Source organism: Aspergillus thermomutatus (genome assembly GCF_002237265.1).
Source record: "Aspergillus thermomutatus strain HMR AF 39 chromosome Unknown NODE_353, whole genome shotgun sequence".
Taxonomy (NCBI): Eukaryota; Fungi; Ascomycota; class Eurotiomycetes; order Eurotiales; family Aspergillaceae; genus Aspergillus; species Aspergillus thermomutatus.
In genome coordinates, this window is record NW_020798403.1 from 1,958 (window position 1) to 23,378 (window position 21,421).

The 21,421-nt window shown below is 50.6% G+C and overlaps 6 protein-coding genes across 6 annotated transcripts; 1 reads left to right on the plus strand and 5 right to left on the minus strand.

Annotated features, from left to right (window-relative positions):
• Positions 1-1,092: 1,092 nt before the first annotated feature.
• CDV56_100649 (uncharacterized protein) lies at positions 1,093-2,243 on the plus strand (the record flags this gene model as incomplete). The annotated part of the gene is made up of 2 exons (XM_026754268.1): positions 1,093-1,242; positions 1,293-2,243. 2 exons carry the CDS (start codon positions 1,093-1,095, stop codon positions 2,241-2,243), a joined length of 1,101 nt encoding a protein of 366 aa, XP_026610141.1.
• A 1,214-nt stretch (positions 2,244-3,457) lies between these two features.
• Positions 3,458-5,240, minus strand: CDV56_101027 (sugar porter family MFS transporter; the record flags this gene model as incomplete). Its single annotated transcript, XM_026754646.1, has 4 exons — positions 3,458-3,745; positions 3,807-4,209; positions 4,269-5,005; positions 5,073-5,240. The coding sequence occupies 4 exons, from the start codon at positions 5,238-5,240 to the stop codon at positions 3,458-3,460; spliced, it is 1,596 nt and encodes a 531-aa protein (XP_026610142.1).
• A 3,803-nt stretch (positions 5,241-9,043) lies between these two features.
• CDV56_101832 (CVNH domain-containing protein) lies at positions 9,044-9,482 on the minus strand (the record flags this gene model as incomplete). The annotated part of the gene is made up of 2 exons (XM_026755451.1): positions 9,044-9,285; positions 9,341-9,482. 2 exons carry the CDS (start codon positions 9,480-9,482, stop codon positions 9,044-9,046), a joined length of 384 nt encoding a protein of 127 aa, XP_026610143.1.
• Positions 9,483-10,825: 1,343 nt separating this feature from the next.
• On the minus strand, positions 10,826-12,111 carry CDV56_102083 (oleate delta-12 desaturase; the record flags this gene model as incomplete). The annotated part of the gene is made up of 3 exons (XM_026755702.1): positions 10,826-11,193; positions 11,243-12,020; positions 12,070-12,111. 3 exons carry the CDS (start codon positions 12,109-12,111, stop codon positions 10,826-10,828), a joined length of 1,188 nt encoding a protein of 395 aa, XP_026610144.1.
• Positions 12,112-14,401: 2,290 nt separating this feature from the next.
• CDV56_102566 (uncharacterized protein) lies at positions 14,402-19,259 on the minus strand (the record flags this gene model as incomplete). Its single annotated transcript, XM_026756185.1, has 7 exons — positions 14,402-15,403; positions 15,458-15,847; positions 15,911-16,193; positions 17,119-17,488; positions 17,550-18,012; positions 18,066-18,088; positions 18,146-19,259. The coding sequence occupies 7 exons, from the start codon at positions 19,257-19,259 to the stop codon at positions 14,402-14,404; spliced, it is 3,645 nt and encodes a 1,214-aa protein (XP_026610145.1).
• A 616-nt stretch (positions 19,260-19,875) lies between these two features.
• On the minus strand, positions 19,876-20,484 carry CDV56_103228 (uncharacterized protein; the record flags this gene model as incomplete). The annotated part of the gene is made up of 1 exon (XM_026756847.1): positions 19,876-20,484. The coding sequence occupies one exon, from the start codon at positions 20,482-20,484 to the stop codon at positions 19,876-19,878; it is 609 nt and encodes a 202-aa protein (XP_026610146.1).
• Positions 20,485-21,421: the final 937 nt, after the last annotated feature.

Genomic DNA, 21,421 nt, shown 5'->3' on the forward strand with positions numbered 1-21,421 from the left:
TTCAAAGGTTCAACTGATGCGGTGTTCTTTGAATTGTTCATTGGGCAGCCTCCAGTACTGTAGGAGGTGGCCAGAGCCAAAATCCATGCTTGTTATGGATAATGCATCTTTCCATCATTTGGACCGAGTCAAGCAGTTATATTCTAATGAGGGAGTTGAATTACTGTATTTGCCGCCTTACTCTCCTGATTTCAACCCTATTAAGGAGTTCTTTGCTGAGTTGAAGGTTTACATCAAGTAAGCTTGGTCAGCATATGGAGAGGATCCTGACCAAGGGTTTCATGCCTTCCTCTAAAAGTGCGTTCATGATGTTAGTGCAAAACAGGAGAGCGCCAAAGGACATTTCCAACATGCAGGTATAGCGATGGAGCTGATATGAGTGTCCGCCATACTCTAAAGCTATGTATGAGTCATGACAACTGCCAGCACGAGTTACGTTGCCTTATAACCCCTCCTATGATCTAACTCTGCCATCTCATACAAATATAATTCTTGCTACTCTAGCAAGTGTTTATAAAGAGCTTCACATATAACTAGAGTGATAATATGCGGATGGCCACTAGGTTCTAGGGGTGCTTGGACATTGAACAGTCAGGATATTTATATAAACAGTTATAATCAAGCGCTTGCTGCAGCCGGCTGCATTGACCATCTGGGATATAATCAGTAATCTGCTGCTAATCATATCAGGGATCTTTATAAGCTGTGAGGGTGCAAGTCAGGGGTGCCATAATGGTCTTCATGACGCCTTTGGCATAAGAAGTTCTTAAGGTAGTGAGAATAGCGGGGGCGGCAGGCTTGGATTTACAGTCGGTTCGGGCCGACACTTGTTAATGTTAAGAATCCCATAACTTTTCTAAACTCTCTTCCGTTCAAGGTAAAACTGCTACACCATTCGCCGCTAAAATACCTAGGGCAGCAGTCACTTAAGCGACGCTTACTCCACCCATATGTTCCCCTTGGCCAGTAAGGGCCGTAAGGGCCGTCAGCGCATAAAAAGGACGATGGTCTAGGGCCTATGTACTTATATTAAACCACCAGCCCCCACCTTGGTACGACTCCGACTTCTTTCATTTTCCTCAGTCAAACATCATGTCATCTGTTAGCAGTGTTCTCATACGCCGGGGCACCGAGTTGATTTCCGCTCGGCTTCGATACCGTGAACAGTCTCAAATGCATGATTGGCTAGGCCTCTCAATCGTCATTTTTACGGCCCTTGCATTTGGTCTGGCAATCTTTTGGGTGAGTCGGTGTTCGTATTAGGAACAGCAACTATCTAAACTCATCGATAGGTTGACTACACCTGCACGCATGTTATTGCGACTCTGGCCGCGGTCGAAGACTCCAACCCAAAGACCTATGTCCGCCTCGACAGCGAAGATCCTAACGATTCCTTCGACCCTACTGATACCGAGGTCGCAGCTGCATCGACCCCTAAGCCTATCACTAGCGGGCTACGCTCGACCATCAAGCACCTACGCGCCCGTGGTGGCATCTGGTCGTGCTTCCGTGGATTCCGTATGTATCTGGCCTTCACAGGGTTCGACATGGGCGTGGGGTTTCTAGTTCGAGCTATTGTCCCTATTCCGATCGACTCTCACTCTCTCGCCGGTTCATTTTTCGGTTCATTTTTCGGGGAGTTCGTCGCCAGCATGCTCCTGGCCACCTGGCAGATGGCTTGGGTCCATCTTGTGATCGCCGACAAATCTCCAAGGAGCTCCTACCGGCGAATGCTTGGCCTCCGGCACTGGCCTAGAATCGCCCCTGCGGCTGCTCTGTACAATTTCCTAACGTGTGCGACTTTCTCTCTGCCTACAGCTGCCGCAGGGCCCGCTGGCTGGGCCGTCATGGCCGTCGTCACCAATCGGGGGTATAAAGGGCTTCTCGGTTTCCTAGCCATTAGCATCCTCCCGGCTGTATTCTTCCTGTTGGTTTCCGTTCCCGCCAGGGGAATATTCACCCGCGTGGCTGCCTCGATGCTGCCCGAGGAGGACGACCCGATCGTGCCCTTCGACCGCCTGTTTGGCGGCAAGGTGAAACCCGAAGTTGTGGGTGGTAGCGGCAAGCTCGGCCTCAGAGATGCCTGGACCACCTTTGATTGGGCTGCTCGCGCTCGGTATGTTAAGGTCATCCTGAAGGCTCTTGCCATTGAGGTTGCACTAGGTGTGGTTGGGATCCTTCTAATAATAGGGGAGTTGACTTTGGTGACCCCTACTAGCCAGAGCTCGGCTTCCCACTCTTAGTTCTTATTTAGATTTGCGATTGCATCTGCATGATAATGGAGCATTCCTAGTATGCACTGCATACCTACTCTAAGCCCGTTCACCAGAACAGACATGTCTTCCACAATGCTATGATATACCCTAGCTGGCGTCAATATCGGACGGTCAGAAATACCAAGCTATTTACATTGACCAATAATACCACAGCTTGATAAATGCATCATTCAGGAATGAGAGGAGGCAGAAGAGTAACATGAAATATTACACCAGCCTACAATATCAATGGGCCAAGAAAAGACAAGGCAAACCAAAGCAAAAACAAAGTAACTCAAGGACCGTCAGGTCAACCAACACCCAACCAAGTTAGAAAGGCAAGTTTAGCTTGCCCTGTCCAAATGCGCCCTCTACTAAGGATTCTCCCTCTGCCTGATATCATCGACGATTCTTCGCTCGTCTTCAGCCCCCATACATTCATATTTAGAACCTTGTTTTGGCTGCAAGCCTTTAAGTTTCCTAGGCTTTCATCGGTGGGATAGCTCCGGAGGTTGTTTATTCATTAATGATCTACAGCAGATGGAGTTGCCTGTAAAGCTTAAAATTGAAGACAGATCTACAGCTATAGCTTCTATAGATATCTCGTAACATTCATATAGTATCACAAAATGTCTGGTATTAAAACCAGGTAGATACAAAACAGGTTATATAAGCCCTATCTAAATCAAGTATAGTGACGCATGTGATTAGGGTTTGAAAGAGCGTCTCTATGCATCTGACATGGAAGGTTTAACGGCCACTCCTGTACACAGGACTTTCCGAGGTGCGAACTTCGGAGATGCCCTGCGTGCAGTCAATATAGTTGACACTGGGTAGCTGTAGTGCAAAACTTGGAGAAAGTGTTCGTTCCATTGGCACCTACATCGTACTGATTATCAGCAAAGCAGGTAGAAAAATCTTCTGGCGCCATGACAGGCTTTTCTGATGAGCTATTCAATGCAATAGAAGCACATGACTTGATTCAATGGTTTCCCATTTCTTTTTTTCATTATTTTTTTGGATGCCTAAGATACCACCACAATTAAAAGAGATATTAGAGTCTCATTCCTCTGTAGACATTGAGCATTATTGTAACATGAAGCGTAACCATGGGTATCCGTGACGTCCGGTAAGTTAAAAAAAAAATCACATGAAAGTCTCAGAGCCCCTCAGAGACGGAGTATTGGCATCGCCAAGATCATCTAGACCTCCTGGTGGACAACCTCACCAGTCTTCTCAGCCATATCCTTGTCAGTGAGACCCATCTCAGCGGCGAAGGTGCCGTGGGGCTTCCACTTGGCAGAGGTACGGGGAGTGGTCTCCTCCATCATCTTGTCGACCTGCTCGAGAGTGAGACCCTTGGTCTCGGGGACGAGGAAGTAGGTGTAGACAAAGGCGCAGGCGCAGAGGGATCCCCAGATGAAGAAGACCTTGGCCTTGAGGTTACCCTTGTCGGTGTCAACCATGTAGGGGGTGATGACAGCAATGATCTATGGAGGTCGAGTCAGCACGGTAGCCTTTGCGTTTGTGTCAAGCAAGCAGGAAACTTACGCAGTTCCAGAGCCAGTTGGAGGCGGTGGACAGAGCAACACCACGGGAACGGATGGGCAGAGGATAGATCTCGCCGATGACGACCCAGGCACCAGGACCCCAGGTGCTGGCGAAGAAGAAGATGTAGATGCAGATGAAGGAGATTTCGGCGCTGACAGCGCTCTTGTTGCCGCCGTCAACAGTTCCGACGATGGCGACGATGTACTGGCAGATAACCATGCCAAGAGCACCCCAGAGGAGCAGAGTACGACGGCCGAGCTTCTCCATGGTGTAGAAAGAGATGGGAGTGGAGCAGACGTTGACGATGGTGGTGATCATGCTGATCAGGAAGGGGTTGCTGATGGTTCCCAAGCTCTTGAAGAAGGTGGTACCGAAGTAGAAGACGAAGTTGACACCAGTCCACCTGTAGCGGTCGTTAGCATCGCATGTCAGTGAGCGACGAAGCAAGAAGGGGAAACGTACTGTTGCATCATCTGCAGAGAAGTACCCAGGATGGTACGACGGAGGTTGCTGTTGGGGTTCCAGAGGCTTCCCCGGAAGCAGTTGAACCAGCTGCCGAAGTAGCCGCTCTGGGGAATGGCCTGCATCTCGTACTCGTGGTTGGCGACAATCTCAGCCAATTCGGAGCGGATGTACTCGGAATCGCGGGGCTGGCCACGGACACGGGCAAGAGCCTCGGCGGCCCTGGTAAGATCGCCCTTCTTGACGAAGTAACGAGGGGACTCGGGCAGCAAAAGGAGACCAGTACCAAGGATGAGAGCCCAGGCGATCTGGATACCGATGGGGATACGGTAGGAGCCAGAGTCAGTGCGGTTCTGGGTGGCATAGTCGACGCAGGAAGCCAGCATCAGACCAATGGTGATGCAGAACTGGTAGCCAGAGACGATGGCACCACGGACCTTGCGGGGCGCGATCTCGGACATGTACAGGATAATGATGGCGGAAACGAAACCGACACCAAAACCAGCGATCAGACGACCGACCACGAGCAGAGCAGTGGTAGCGGAGGCAGTCTGGAGGACGACACCGACAATGAAGATAGCGCAACCGCCGACAATGGTAGTACGACGACCAAACCAATCGGACAAGTCACCAGCGATCAGAGCACCGAAGAAAGTACCAGCAGAGAGGATGGAAGTGATCAGAGACTTCTTCCAGGAAGGAATGACGAAAAGATCGGTGGGAGTGGTGGCCTTGTCCTGTAGAGTAGGAGTTTCACCGGTCAGCGACAATGCCATGCATGATAGTCTTGTGGAGGCTACTAACCAGGCCCTCGAACTCAGTGATGAAATAATCCATGGCCATAACACCGGAAATGTAACCTGAATCATAACCGAAGAAGATACCACCGAAGGCCGCGAAGGCACACATCATGTAGGTCTTCCAGGTCACAGGCGCCTCGACGCGCGAGGTATCGGCGACAGCGTCCGCCATGGCGATAGATGACAGGTGATCAACTGCGAGGGTAAAGTGGTGAGAGGGAAGATATGAGAGTGGATAGGGGGTGTTGATCACTACGCGGCTCAAAAGGGGAAGGATGGAGGGAAGAAGAGAAAAGAGATATGATCAGCGTGACAAGAAGAAGGTCGGACAACCTGGGGGAGAACGGCTGATTTTATAGACCTGGAAGAGGAGAAACCTGGAGATGCCGCACTCGCACTTTCTCTCACTTTTCTCTTGCCCTCAGTCAGTCGGCCCCATCCCATGCCGGTCCGGGGAATTGACCACGGGGGACTCATATTGCCATCGGCTCTAGCGCGGTTTTTTTTTTCTTTTTGTCATGAGGTTCTACTGGATTGCTTAGTCTTGTCTAGTCTGGCTGTCTGGGGATTTGGGGACAAAGCTGGAGACATGGAGGAGAACAAAAAAGACCGCCAGACTGGATTGGGATGCACTAAGAACGAGTGGGACCTTGGACCAATCATTGCAGATGGTTAGACTTTGCCAGTCGGCCTCAGATCGCGGGATCTGGTATGGTAAGAGTCGACCTCTGGTTGCGACGCTGTACCACTTGGGAGCCAGGGCAGAGTGGCGCATGGTAGATACAGTACACATTCACAGTCACAACCCCGGATGAATCCTGATCGAGTTGGTCGACCACCAAAGTCCGGCCGTGCTCGCAAAAGCTAAACCTTCCTGAGACAAGTAACTTGCTTAGACCTCTCTTCTGGGATTTCTCATTGGTAATGGATTTGTGGCGCGGCCAACCCCGGAAGTTCTGGCCAAACAGATGCTCGGGTCTAGGCCGGCCGTGTTGTCGGGCTGACTAGTTCTGGCACACTCTCGAAGGTGTAGCCAGTAGCTACGCGCTTCCAGAGACGCTAACCCCGGCGACGGTTCCTTCTCCGGCCTAATTTCCGTGTCGTGTGTTCTCATTGGCCGTTCTCACAGGGGCCGGAAAAACCAGCCTACCACGTGCATGAAAGCGGGGGGACCGCTCCACATGGTCTGCAGCAGACCACATTCTGTCAAACTTTGCTGGTCAATACAGTATCAATACAGATAGCACGGCGTCTGTTCCTAGGTACCTAGGTACTCCTTACAAAGAATTCCGTGGCTGTTTTTGGATTGCCTTGATGGATGGATAAGGAGTTGAGTACTGTTGTTGATTGATGATTCATCTCAAGTTCGATTGGAATCTAATCAAATAGTCAACCTGCTAAAGACAGACGACCGCCCTAAGTCCAAGCGAGTGTCACAGCGCCCATTGTAGAAGTCATTTCCTGGGTCGGCAAAGCCTAACTTTTCACAATGTAACCCTGTAACCTGGAACCAGGTTCTCTTGAATCTCATTAGCCATGATAGTAGATTGCTTCACAGCACACCAAGCCAGACAGTGCAGGACACAGACATGCCGAGCGCCACCTCGACTGTAAATTACCGTTGCACGCGCTGCTGACCATCAACTTGGACTTACGGCCGGACATGGAGTATGTTAAAGGAATAGCGGGCCACTCTAAAGATTGCCTGTCTGTTCTTCTCACCATTATTATTATCTAAGTGTTATCTACACTCCTGTTGACTGTTGATGTTGACACCTGAAGAGACGGAGCCGAGGGTTCTCCTTCGGCTCTCACCGAGTCAACGAGTCTATGATCACTTGATGCCGACCCGTGATGCGTCCGAGAACAGTCCCGCTAGATTTTTTTTAGTTCTGATTTTAGGCCATTGCCACTGACATTACAGACTTTTCAGTCGACGCGAAGAAGCTGAGAATGAGGAGCAAAGAATGGAAGTGGCTTGCTGGTTCGCTGGTTGTGTGTTGTGTAGGCTGACGGGCTGGCGAGCCAAGAGTCTTGGTGCGCCATGGCCTTGTAACGTTGTAACAATGTTTCATCCGGTCTGAACCTAATAATACCTAGGGGAACAAGTCATATTACATGAAGTCAGACATTTGAGCCAGCACTCAACAGTGGATGGGGAATCCAGAAGGTAAATTCAGGCAATCAGCAGGAAGTTTCCATGCAAACACCTTAGGTAGGTGCCTACCTAGGTACTTAGACAGTGTTACACACGGGAAAACAGAGTTTGTTACCACGTGCAAAACCATGGGATGACAGACAGGAACAAACGAAGCTTTTCCACTTGTCTTGCTGTCTCGACCGATGCGCCAATCCCCTCTCTTCAGAAGCTTGGTTGGGCCTCTTGGTCTTCGGTTCTCATTTCCATTGATTCATCCTCCAAGTCTGTGACCTGTCGTCCTCGCTTCTGTCAAGTTTCCACTTCCCACACTCCATGTCATGCCGTCTCTCCATGCGGGGATCCCCGGACAGCCTCCCCAGGTTCACTTTCCAGTTTCCTCCCGGTGAGAATTTCGAGTTAGCAACTGGATGCATCCCGGCTTTTCGGGTTTCTCATCGGAAGAACTTGTTCAGACAACATCCTCCGTAGTTCGCTAGCGATTCAAGTACGGGGAATAATAGAGTTTGGACTCCCACACTGTACGTGGGGAAGAGGACTCTTGCCGAAGATTAAGCGAAGCCCCTTGGTTTTCCATCTATCTGAGACTGGCAACATCGGAGGATGGCTTCTCCCTGCCGTCATTTGCATGTAGATACTGGTAGGATCCTTCTTTCAATTTGACTTTCCTTTCTCCGGATCTTATTTGCGCAGGATCAATACGTGAATTAGGCTATTCTCTAGAACTTTGACAGCCATCTGTTACCACATACGGAGTACATTCAGGTACGTATCCTCTCGATCTTCCATCGGCAGCAAAAGGTTCGACTATGGTTCTGGACTGGATCATCTTACGAAATCATTACCAACAAAAAGGGCCAAGGAAATTGCGTCTGCCCCAGACTGTTCTCCAATGTTCCAATCATACGATGGTACCACCAGTCCTTGGCCGCTTGGCCTCGGGGCGATGGGGTAAGAATCAATGGCCAAACTCTGACCGTCGACTTGTTCCCGCTAAAACTCCGCAATCCGCATAATCCTTCGCCCGCTCCAAACGTCCAAATACAAAGTCTCGGGTCGGCCAGTTTACGGTCGAGCTCGCCCGTTAAATCGCCGTTAGCTTGCCGACCCGGCCTTGTCACCAATCGTTGAGGAGAGAACGGCACCGACGATTGCCCAGTGGTGGGCTGTCCTCTGATAGATAGATGTAGCTGAACCTAAGCGAGCAATTTAATATAGCCCCAATCACCCATGGCTCTTGCACAGTCACCTTGTGCGTCAAGCTCGAGACGATACCTGCCATCGGCTTCTCTACGGGCTACTAGGTTTCGAATGTGACCCCTGGGCCCTAAGGTGCCGAGCACGGCAGCCTCTGCAGCCGATACCAAGAAGCCAAGTAGGATCCTGAAGCTGGTTCGTAACGCCCACGGAAAGGATGATTGGCCGGACAGACTCCTTTGGACGCCATGTCCCACATTTTCGAATCTTCGAATCAGTCAAGGTTTTTCAGGATGGCATCAAGGCACGTGATTCTGCTGTGGATGCTGAGAATGAGATGGAAGAGCCAGGTCATCGAACCATGCGGAATATCATTTATGAGGCGCTTGGAAGCAGCTCGAAGCCTCTGGCTGCACAGCAGGTGATGCCAATGCCGACTGGACAAGTCACTTGCATCAGATCATTGTGTCTGATATTTCAGGGATCTATCAGGCATTCAAGCCTACTGGTAGTCAACACCATCTACCGAGATGCTTACTGCGAATAGAATACATGGAATCTTAGATTTAAGTGGCTGACATCCATTTCATTACATACTATGTCCAATCCATTCAAGGGCCCTATTCCCCGACATGAGCATCAACTGAATCCCACCCGACATCAACGCAAGAGAAACTCACCAAGAACTTCAGATGCCCGTCGCTGTTGCCTATCTTCTCCGAAAGCAGAATCCCCTGGAGCCCTCTCGATCCCCCATTCCTCATTTCCAGATCGGCGCACAGTTTAGGTCCGTGCTCGGTGTGCTCGAGGGAGATATTCCTCGCGGTCCGGGTGAAGTTGTTTCCTCCCCAGATGAACCACCCTGATGCTGTTAGACGCTTTCCGACTGAACACGGGAAAGGGGGGGAGGGGAATACCGTCTGTGTTGCCGATGTGGTCATCGAGGCGGATCTTTCGGGTGATCAGCTGGCCATGGCTGTCGCGGACCTTGGCCAGGAGCATGGTGCAGCCATCCTCCTGGCGGATGTGGATGTCTTCACAGGATCGGTGGAATGACATTTTCTGTTGTTGACGGTCTTTGAGAACTTATTGATAAGCGGGATATTGGAAGCTGAATCCCGGCGAGGCTCAAGACGTCTTTATATACGTATGATCCACCCCTCCTGTCCGTTGAGGCATTGCTGCCCTACAGGGTCTAAGGTCTATTCATGACGACGGACTAGCATGCAAGATGACATAGCAAGTGGATCGTGGCCGCACTCATTGGGAAGTGAGTCTGTAGATGGTGGGGCGCAGGACTCTAGCGGTGAGGGTTTATCCTGCAGGCAGCAGTCATTGGCCGGCTGGTTCGAGATCTGTCGCTTCCTCCTACGCAGAGTATGCTGGTGTGGTCTGGAGGAGACTACATTCGTCAGTCATCCATATGTCGAGTCCATACTCATACTGTGGATAGAATAGACTGTAAAATGTTACACAGGATCTGCAGTGCCACTCCAGTGTGGCGGTGCTCTCGTTGAGAACTCAGCATTGCTGAAAGATCAACCGGCCCGAGGTATCAGTGGGTCTGTAGCTATTCCTGGAAGTGTGTGTTGGAGGCTTTGCAATGATCACCGCCACTTCTCAAATACTCAGACTCGATCGCTTCATGGGGTTATAGAGTTGCTGTGTGGGAGTTGCATGTGCGACCGTGGCTACCGTTGAATTCAATGCCATGTTCTTATCTACACTGCTTGCCTCATGGATATCACCATGATCATTGCTCGTTCCTGTAATGGTATAGGTACTCTCCGATCCTGGACGAATATATAGCATGGCTAGTGATCTTGGAAAGAGCATGCTTAGTGTCATTACACAAATTGCCTAGTTGAGATATGTCTTCCACTAACTGAACTCTTCACCGGCTTTTCCTGTGGCCTTGCAGACAACATCCGCATATTACATCTTAAGTTGTGTCTTTCTAGAACAGTGTAGTGCGATTCTATCGGGACATCGTGCTCCCAATTAAATGTCAATTGACTAGGGAGGTCGACTTGACCGCGTGTTTGGGGAGGCTCCTGTGATCAGGACACTGGTAAAAGAGAGAGCATTTGGGTTGAGAGGAGGAAGTAGATTCCGCTGAGCCTTCTTCCCCTTGAGTATAGCATGCAAAGCAGAAAGATATCTACCTGCCGAGTCCGGATTCGGACCATGTGTCTCAGAGGCGACTCCATGAGAGATCTAGACTCAGCGATATATGGACAACAATCCTCAGTTCTAGTTCTAATACAACATCTAAGATTTTGTCTATGTACAACATCGACCATCCAACAAGGAACACTAGGGTATCTCTATGATACTTCAAGTCTATCAGTCTATCCACTCAAAAGTCTATGTTTGCTCCTCCAACGTTCATCACTATCGAATTAATTCCCCTCGTCGGCCTTCACAAAGTGCAGCACACCCGGCTGCGACGCATGCCCCTTGGTAGAGACATAAATGCACTTCCGGAACGTCGAGACCAAGGAACCGAGAAAACTCTGGTCCTTCTCCTCGTGGTACTGCGCCCCGAGCAAGGGCTGGATGGCCCAGGTCGCCTCCTCGGCCTTGTAGAAGGGGATCCGGCTGAAGAGGTGGTGCACGACGTGGTAGTCGATGATCTCGTGGAAGAAATGGCGGCCGATGAAGCCCATCGTGCGGTCGACGGTGGCGAGGGCGCCCTTGGTGTAGGTCCAGGCTTCGGGGGTGTAGTGTGGGACGGAGGGGTGGGTGTGTTGGAGGTATGTAATGGCGACTATTTACATTAGAACCATACTCAAGCTGCATTGAAGGAAAGGACATACTCAGCCAGTGGTGGACCCACAGGTAAGGGACGAAGTAGAGCAGGACGACGTTCCAAGCCCCGACCCGCGTGCTGGCGTAGTACAGCACCGCGGCCATGATCAGCAGACCCAGATCGGAGATGGCGATGTAGATCCGCTGCGAGGGACTCCACAGCGCCCCAACGGGGTTGAAGTGGCTCGCCGGTCCGGTCTTGGGCTTGCCGTCGGGCCAGCTCTGCGCGCCGGCCGTGGCATTGGTGAACAGGTACAGCTGCCAGCCGCCGAGCTGGTGACCGATCAGCTGGAGGAATGAGACGATGGGGGTCTCCTCGGCGAGGTGCTTCAGCTGCTCGATGCGCACGTTCTTCTTCTGCGCGAGCTGCTCGTCCGTCCACGGCACGAAGACGGTGTCCTTCTCCATGTGGCCGGTGTACCGGTGGTGACGGGCGTGGGTGATCTTCCAGGAGAAGTAAGGGACGAGCAGGAAGGAGTGGGTGGCCCAGCCGATGAAGTCGTTGATGCCCTGGTAGCGAGAGAAAGCCCCGTGGCCGCATTCGTGGGCCAGAATCCACATCCCTGTTCCGACGCAGCCCTGGAAGAAGCCGTATGTGGCCCACGCGAGGGCGCGGAGCGGTAACGAGGGGAGGAGATGGATGTGGAAGGCGCCGTAGGTCAGGATGGCGCAGTAGAGGATATCACGGGCGAGGTAGAGGAGGGAGGTGACGAGTGATGACTCGAAGCATTCTTTGGGGATGGCATCTTTGAGCGATTTCAGACTAGGAGTGTTGTCTTGGACAACCTGGGGATATGTGAGCGTGCTTCTCTGGTTCATATTGCATAGAACATACCTCTGTCTCTGTCTGCACAGCTCTTTTGCGAACCTCAGCCATTTTCCCGACTGTCCTTCAACCGAAACCGAGCAATTGGCAGAAATGAAGGTGGAAAAAAGTAGAAAAGAGGGGGGAAAAAATTAAAAAAAAAAAAAATAAAATAAAATAAAAAGGCCAGCAAGCCATTCCCTATCATACGATAGCTAAGCACATGGCACCCGAAATCGCAGGCATATCAATTGGCCCATCTCCTTTCCACCGACTGTTTCCAGAAAAGCGGTCCCTGAATCTGTCAAACGAACTCAAGTGGATCATTTTGAAGACTCGGGCCAGTCAGACAGCAGCAATATCCATGTGCCTGAGGTCCTTTTTTTAGCGGACTGTTGAATCCATCGATGCCCAGCCGTTGAGAGACCCAAGTACTCAACATAAGGAGAGGGCTATGCTTTGTTAGGAAAATGGGATCCAGCGTTGAGGGAGGAGAGGAAGTCCTGTAACATCTTTGGACAGTTTGATATATAGTCTATGGAATCGAGATCTGACGACATGATATGGTTTATTCAGTTACAATTGACATGCTGCACTGCACTGCATACATGATTTGACGGGATTCTCTTCAAAATGTTGTTGATTTTCACATGGAAAAATTCGAAATTTTATTACTGGATCAGGAATAGCGGATTCGTGTTCTACACGCTAAATTTAGCTCCAAACTAAATTGGGGATGCCTCGGTCATGTGATTCAGTTGCTCACCTCCTTTTCCATTGTCCAATTAAAATCATCCTTTTTTTCGCAGAAGATGAGATTAATTATGCTTCACTCAGCTGTGAATTTGCACCAGTGCTCGAGTCCACAATTGACTGACTACCGTTACTTTAGTGACATTTGGATCTTAGTATCGATGGTGTCGACTGTCGAGAGATCAAACAACCCAAGCCATACTTTGTCCAGTTAGAGCATTCAGGCCTCGCCCCCAAATCCCTTTACTTCTCGTCCTCTTTTCAATGAGAGAGTCAGATTAAGAGTTGTTCCCCTCTACTCCGTATTCCCATAATGAATTCTGATGTTGCTCATGAGATTGACGCATGCTCTCTGCAAAATCCAAATAACTTGTTATAGCTTGAAAGAGAATTGTAGTTCTGAAATCCTGCGAAGTTGTGCTTGCTAACAACAGTCTCACTAGTCACCCAAACCCAAGCCAGGATTGAGACAGGAATCTTATATGATCATCCGCGGCCAACGGAGCCAGCTCACCACAGGAGTCACTATTTCAACTTTGGCCTCGTAAGAGGGAATAAACCCGGATTTCATTACTCTGCTCAATCCCAATGACCCTTTGTTGGCAATTCTATAGTCATTGAAGCAGCGGTAAAGGCCTAGGTAGATTCCGATTAGAACCGGTAGGACTGCCTTGTTTTCCGAGGAACTGATATGTAACTTCTCAGCTAAAGCATGTCAACTATCTTTAACGCTGCGCATTTCCCGAGTAAGGGCATGGCAGAAATAGCTCGCAGTTATTAAATGTTGGGTCATTAGGGGATATCCCCGCTGTGAAAGTACGCGGTGCCTGGTGTAGTATGGTGCCTCTGTCCGGAGTAATCCAGGAAGGATATTCTTGACTCCCGAAAGCTGATGCTGGTGAAGACACAATGTTCTGATGTTGTGCCCTAAAGCCATGTTGGGCCTTGCCTCTCAGTATCCCTGATCTGCGAAGTACCGAGATCGTGGTATTGGGCCATCGCCGGATAAAAAGCTAGGATTAAGTTAGCCTCCGAAGCCAGCAGTGACTGAATGCAATTGATTGTGGAAATCTTCTGTTCGTCCACGAAGACACTAGAGCCTGACTCTGTGAACAGCATTCCGAACCCCAGTTGTTGAGAAAGGCCGGCAACAAGGTCTCAGAGACGACCGGATCGACGACTGCATCTTCGGCGCTGAAAATTATGTATTCTGGATGAGGAACGATGTCAATTTCTAGCTGACAACGAGGTGACGATGTCCATCGGAGTGTTGGCCATGAGAGCATCCACCAGGAGCAGGGATTCAACCGGCTGACCGTTGGTCATTGGGCCGCTGGCCTATAGACGAGAAGTTGCACGTATGAGCTGGAGATACCACAGGAGATGCAATCCTAGAGAAATTTTTGAGCTTACACCACTGACGATGAAGTATGCCTGTCTGACACGGCTCGATAATGACGTCCTGAACGACCAGCACAGATCGTAATTCTAGGATACGATGTGCCTTCAAATGTTGGGAGGGAGGACAGGATCATCACGTGCAATCTTGCAATTCAAGCTCAGGCTATTCATAAACATGCTATGTACCTTCCAACCCGCATACGTATATCTAGCCCGCCGCGTATGGGCTGCGCTTGCGCAGAATCTCTCCATACTTCCAGAGGATTATAGGTGCCGGTATGCCCAGACCGATAGAAACAAAGGCCAATAAACTGTTGCCCCATCCGTAGTGCAGGGCGTTATACATATATGGCGCAAATAGCGGAAAGGCGAAACCACACAAGCAACGTAAGAAAGCCACCGCGGCTAAAGCGCTGGCAGCGAATCTCGCGTATGTATCCACCATGTAGGTCTGGATGCACTGAAAGGCGATGATGTTCCCAGCACCAAAGAGACAGGCACCAATGTTAGGAGCGATCCAGTGGCGACGAAATTGAGCGGTCCAGCCATAGATAAATAGACCAACTGGGGTGAGGAAAGCGCCCACAATAAGGAGAGGTACTCGGAATTCGGGTCTGCCGACATTGTTGTTACGGGCTTTGAGCCGACGATAAATGCGGTCATTCATTGGAGCGCATATCTGAGACCCCAACCAGAAACCCAAGCCGAGGGAGATATAGTTCAGACCACCAATGCCCGTAGATTCGTTGTAGACATCGGTCCACAGAGAGCTGAAGGTCGAAAGGACAAGGTACATCGTGCCATAGATGAAGGCCATGTACAAGGCCAGGACTTGAACGATCGGTTGCGTGGACAAGAGGCGGAACGGCCGCACGAGCGCAGTCTGCATCGTTTGAGAAAGGGTTTTGTTCTGTCGCTCGGTTTCAGTCTGATACGCCGCATCACCCGTCTCCTTTCGGATCCGCTCCGCTCTCCATTTCAGAATCTTGGGTGCGTATGTTTCACGGAGGAAGAATAGCCCCGCAAATTGGATGACTCCATCTGCAATGGAGGTGGCATAGAAGACCCACCGCCAGGTGGTGTCTTGAGAGATGAAGCCACCGACTATAGGGCCGACAGCTGGACCAAGAAGCGGAGCAAGGCTGTAGATTGCAACACTTTTTCCGCGCTCTTCTGGTTTAAAACAGTCAGAAAGCACACCTCCACCAACCTAAAGATTGTTAGTCACTTTGCTGGAAGGCTCGCTTGGCAAAGAAGGACTCACAGCCAACGGAGCACTGCCACCCAGGCCAGACAGGAATCGAAAAGCGATCATCTGCCCCTTAGTTCTCGAGACACCGCATGCGATGTTGAACACGAGATAGAACAGGTTGGCCAATTGCAGAACAATGACTCTTCCGTAGATCTCAGAAAGCGGCCCCAGGAACAGAGGCCCGACGGCATAGGCCAACACGAAAATGGACAAAGTAAGTTGGGAAGAGACCTGGTCTTCGATATGAAACTCGCTTGCAATCGATGGCAACGCAGGTGCAACCATGGATGAAGATACCGGGGAGATGAAAGTGAAAAGAGAGACCGTGATGATAGCAGCCCATTTCTTCTTGTTTGACCAATTCTTAGGGTTCTCAGGGTCATCGGGGCCATCCCACGTTACCTGCGATCGCGTTATTATGGCCCTTGGACAAAATATTACTCGAGATTACGGCTTGGAGCTTACCAGTTTAGAATCCCGCCGTGATCTATCAGACCTGGCCGTTCGTGACTTTTCCAGCGCACTTTGATCGCGAGTAGCCGCTTCCAAATCAGTGTCGCGTTCGTTCAAGATTCCTCCTCTAACTTCAAGCACAGGGGCTCCGTGCTTCTCGGCATCATCCTCTGCAGATGAATCTACTGCATTGGCTTCAGGAGCATCGTCGTTGCTATGGTAGACGGACTGATCATCCAGATGTCTGCCTGAGTACACTCTGTCGAGATCCGATCTCCTGGGTCTAGACTCCGATCTTGTCCTCGTTATAGATAGGAGTCTCAAACTTCGCGATCGTTGCGACTCCGTTGATTCTGTCCGTGACAGGTGCGGACTGTCACTTGTGCTGTTTAGCGACGTTGATCGCGATCTGTTATGCCCACTCTCTTTTACTCCATCTTCTTGAGTCATGGCCAATCACTTTGTAAAACGATCACGCGACTCTTGTAAATAGAGAGTACTTCCGTGATACCAAAATTCCGGTAGAAGTAGACGAGAAAAACGATAAATCAGGTACGATTATATCAACATGGCCACCGCAAAAGCCCTCAGGCGGACGCAAGCAGAGACAGAGCAGGTTTTGTATGGCAATCCCACCTGCAAGAAAACGACTGCGGCGATAAAAAGATGCTTAACGCCGACAAGTGGAGAGAGGCCATGGAGCATTTTTCATAGATAGCGACCGTCATTGGAGAAGAGAAAGCTTGACACGCCAGGTTTCGCTGGATATCATCTCCACCGTCGGCGGGGACCCAGTGGTCGCTTTCCATGAGCGCTGTGAGCGGCCTGAGCCGTCATCGCTTTCCAGTCGGGCCAGTCAAGTGCCGTTGAGACTGACGAAAACGTTGCAGTGGCGGCCAGAAACAGGAGGAGAGATCGGATCTTCGGCATGACGGTCACGTGTAGTGACTAATATTGCGCGTTGACTGGTCACGTGCTGTCTTTTGCTAAGAATATCTCAAGGCCAGCGTCGCTCATGCAGAATGTGCTGCGCTTTTGTACAAACCAGGCTTTCTCTGTGATTGTAGCCCAATGGACGAATGAGGTATGAAACATGTTTCTACATTCTCATTGTCTGCAACCGCAAAATCAATGCGTCAAAGAAATGGAATCCTCGCTTGGTATATATGAATGCATTTATTTATCGATACATGACATGGTTTTAGACAGTCCTCACGCACCTCTCCAGGTACTCCTCTACACGCTTTACATCATCCAACGCTGCCACCATGCCAACATATCCATCAGGTCGAACGACAGCCAAAGCACCCCTTGTCTCGTCTACGCCATAGATCTTGTACACATCATCCACCTCGTAACCGCTGTAGAACCGCATCTCCGAGTGTTTCTTGAGCTCACTCGGCACATCATGCCACATGAACATCTTAGGCAAGCGAGGATGGATAACTACTTGCTCAATAATGTTTGGTGGGAAGCGTGGAAGGACAGATGATCCAAGAGCAGTCAATACCTGGGCGGAGACGCCCTTGGGATCCAGAAGGTCGGAAGACGTGAGACACAGAATGCGGAAGCGACCTGTCGACTGGAAGTCTGGAGTATTGTCAGTGTTGCGATGCAAATGAACGGTGTGCAGTAGCCATGTTGAACGTACCATCGTGCAAGTGCCGTCGGTTCCCGTCTGCATGGCGCTTGCATCGAACGTCGAGTAATCTTCTGCCTGGGCGAAGGATACCGGACAGGTAATCTGTCCCGGTAACTGGGTTTTCCGCACCGTCATCCGAAGCCTTGTCTATAGTTAGGCTACCAGGATACTCGATACCACAGCCACTGGTGAATCCATTGCCCGTGCTAAAAACCTCGAGGAACTGATCGTGCGTGAGTACCTCGACGCCGTCCTCTGACGGCCCAATCTTGCCGGAAAACATGGATGAGAACGCACGATCGAACTCGATGAGTTGTTGGGCGATCGTATGGCGCTCAAGGTGGTATGTGTCTACGATAGCATCAGGTTGTCCTGCAACCACCGAACTAGGCGTGAGGCCATGGAGGGAATACACCAGTTTCCAAGCTAGGTTGTACGAATCCATCATTGACACATTCATTCCTTGGCCAGCCTTGACCATCATCATCAGCAAATTATCTTTCAGGGCTTAGGATCGCCACGTACCTTTGGACTATGTGTATGACAAGCTTGAGGCAGATCGGACCATCAGCAAGGTACATCGAAACCGCTCAAGGATCACATACCATCTCCCACAATAAAGACCCTGTTGATTCCCTTCGAGTCTTTGACGGCGAAATTGTCCGTTACTCGCTGACCGATCTGGTACGCAGCCCACCAGTCGACTGCGCCCTCTTCTTTCGGTCGAATGTAGTACGGCTTGAAGGCTTCCGCCGCATGCCGAAAAATTGATTCCTGGTTCACCTGGCTCCTACGCGCGCGTGCATCTCCCTTGGATTGACTGCTAGTCCCATTGACGGGCTTCTGATCCTCTTCAGGAGGTGTCTCTTCAGGTACTTGAACATAGAGACGGGTCAAATAATCACCCGTCGCGATGCGCTCCCGCGGAATGACCATGACAGACCCGGCCGGTGAATGGATGGCACAGCGTCTTCGAAAATCGGGAAAATCAGTGTCGATGACCAGATCAACCACGCCCCAGATATGGTCCATCGACTCGCCGACCAGCTTGAGTCCCATGCAGCGCCGGACGACCGAGTGGGCACCATCCGCGCCTACCAAGTGTTTCGAGCGTATTGTGCGGCGGGTGCCGTCCGTCTCAATCTCGGCGACGACTGGGAAGTCAGCATCGCCCGCCTCGTCAATCTTGACGTCCACAAGCTTGGTGTTCCGCTGTACGCCTCTTTTCGAATACCGAAGCAGATCTGTTTCTAGGATCCGCTCAATGCGACCCTGGTGGATTGTGACTTCATGTTGGAAGCGGGCAGGCACAGCCACATCAGGAACGATAGACGTTCTCTCAATCACCTTCTCCTTGTCAGGCGACGGATTCCAGAACGCAACCTCTTCCATGTGACAGCCATCGGTGAGAATCTCGTCCGCGATCCCGAGAGATTTGAGGACTTCGAGCGTGCGGGGCTGCAGGCCGTCCGCCTGGCCCGATTTGAGCGTGCCTGGTTTCGCGTCTATACAGAGCAGGGAGTCGTCGTTGAGGCCATATCGTGCCAGAAGCAGGTGCAGCATGAGCCCTGCTGGACCCGCGCCGACAACGACGACTTCATATTTCCCAGCTCCCTCATGACGCGTAAATGGCGGAGAAAGGCGGGGAAGTGGAGGGGCGAAGGAAGGCAGAACGCGTAGTTCACGCGACGATGCAGCGTACTCGGTGAACACAGGCATAGAGAAGATCAATTGGAATTGAAACAGAAATGCATTAAAGGTAAAAATGGTGACATGAAAGATTGAGGAGATACTTGTAGACAAGAATGGGTATGGTGATTGCGAACCGGACTAAGCGCAAACAATTAAATAAGTATTAAATTTCCTTTGCAAAGTACCGGATAAACCCCTGTGACAGAAGTCGCGGACAAATTCAATCACGGAGCCGATCATCCAAGATAATGCTGTACCAGGTATCATCATTATTTCTGATATGTATGTTCGGAAATTCCGCGGATGCTTAAAAAGGCGGGGTGGAAAAGGATGGTGCCTTGCACGACAATAGTTATGCCACATCATTGCGGGAGCTGCTGCTGACAAGATGATTACTTGAAGCTCACCAATCGCCCTGATCGACCTCCGATCGGTTTATGTCTTTCTGATCCAGACTCTTGTGATCCACTAACGTTAGACGGTGGATCTCAGTGGGGGACACTCATTCCGATGCTGGACTCACTACGAGTGTCAGATACCACAAACATTACAACGAATGACGGCTTTCAAAGAAGTGTTTTCACACAAACTCTACCAACCGCCTCGCCGGAGGCTCGCAACCCACTAACACATCTAGAATCATCTAAAGCATGCTAGGAACCACACTCGCCTCCTCCCGCGCCATCGCACGCTCTACCTGCTCCCTCGAAGCCCTGGTCCAAGTCTCGCCCTGACCATATTGTCCCCCCCGGCTCTCTTCATCGCCCCAGAAAGCCTTATATTCGTCTTCCCAGAAAAGCAACGCATTCTCCTCATGGAACCCGCACAGGATCACGGCAAAGGGCTCGCCGGAGCAGCATGCACACCCCTCATCTAGTCGAGGAGGGAGATCCACAGACCCGTCTGCCAAACCCTTGTGGAGCTGCTCTTGACTTGATGCGTAGAGTTCTCCGATCACGGAATCGAGGGATACGTGCAGGAGGCGGGTTTTGAAGGATGCGTGTTCGCGGGTACATCGATCGGCGGCACGGAGGTAGAGTCTACCCAGGTCGTCGAGCTTGCCTGTTCCTTCGTAGGTAGGGTGAGTTACGAGGCGTTCGCCTGTTGCGGTGACGCAGGTGGTTAGTTCCGGGAGGAGGTGAGCCAAGTTTTGTATGGTGTCGTGGAGGGGTAAGGAGGAGAGTTCCTCGATGTGGATTTGCAGGGGTGATTGGCCTGAGCCGGTTCCCTCTGTAATCGAGGTTGTATGCATGTTTGCTGTTGAGATGAGTCAAGCGAGCAAGCTCTAATGTACTTGATGTTAGCTTTGATCTCGGTTGTCATTTACCAAAGAATAATGCGAAAGTGTAAAGATCGTGTTAATTATGTATCAGATTTTAGGCATCTATCAGCCCTTCTGCAGTGCTACATTGGGCTCCCCAGTTTGCTGTAGCCTGACTGACTTGAATGAGACACATCGTGCATCACGTGAAGATTATAGACAAATAGACGTACTCCCATTCTACACTTTCCAGAAGACACTGACTTCATTCTCCTTTTCAACGAGAAGTTGAATTTAGCATTCCAAACCCATCGTCAGGTGGTATACGCATTTACCGCTTCGAATCATCTTGTTTCATTGCAGGGGCGCCGAGAGTTCCTGTTTTATAACTTAAAGGGGGTCTCATCGAAGGACAGCCTGGGTAAATATTGCAAGACCTGCGCCTCTTAGACACGCTCAATCCCAACCCATTGGTCAATGACTATCGCAGAGAACATCAATATTGCTGATCGACAGTCTGGATGATCGATTACTCGAGAGTATCCGGAGCATGCTGTGTCCAGCTACTATTCCACAATCAGCAACGCTCAATATCGACACCCAGGAACCTCCGATCGTCTCGACGCCCCTTCAACAGTATTTGGCTACTATTGAGCCGAGACCCCGCATCTACTATGTCCCGTATGTGGGGGAAAAGTTAGTGACAAGGGGGAATCCCGATTGTATTGCGGCCATGGGCCCATAAATGATGCAGTATCGGCGGAATAACGGAATAACGGATATCCACTTATCTGGAAGCTAGGACTTCAAGAGGTCATGGTGGTCTGCTAGGACAGGATGAAGAGATCTTTCTCCTTCTGGAAAAAACGGTTTTTACAACGAATGGATGCATGTCCCCTCCCCACCCCACACTCCATCCTGTTGCTTT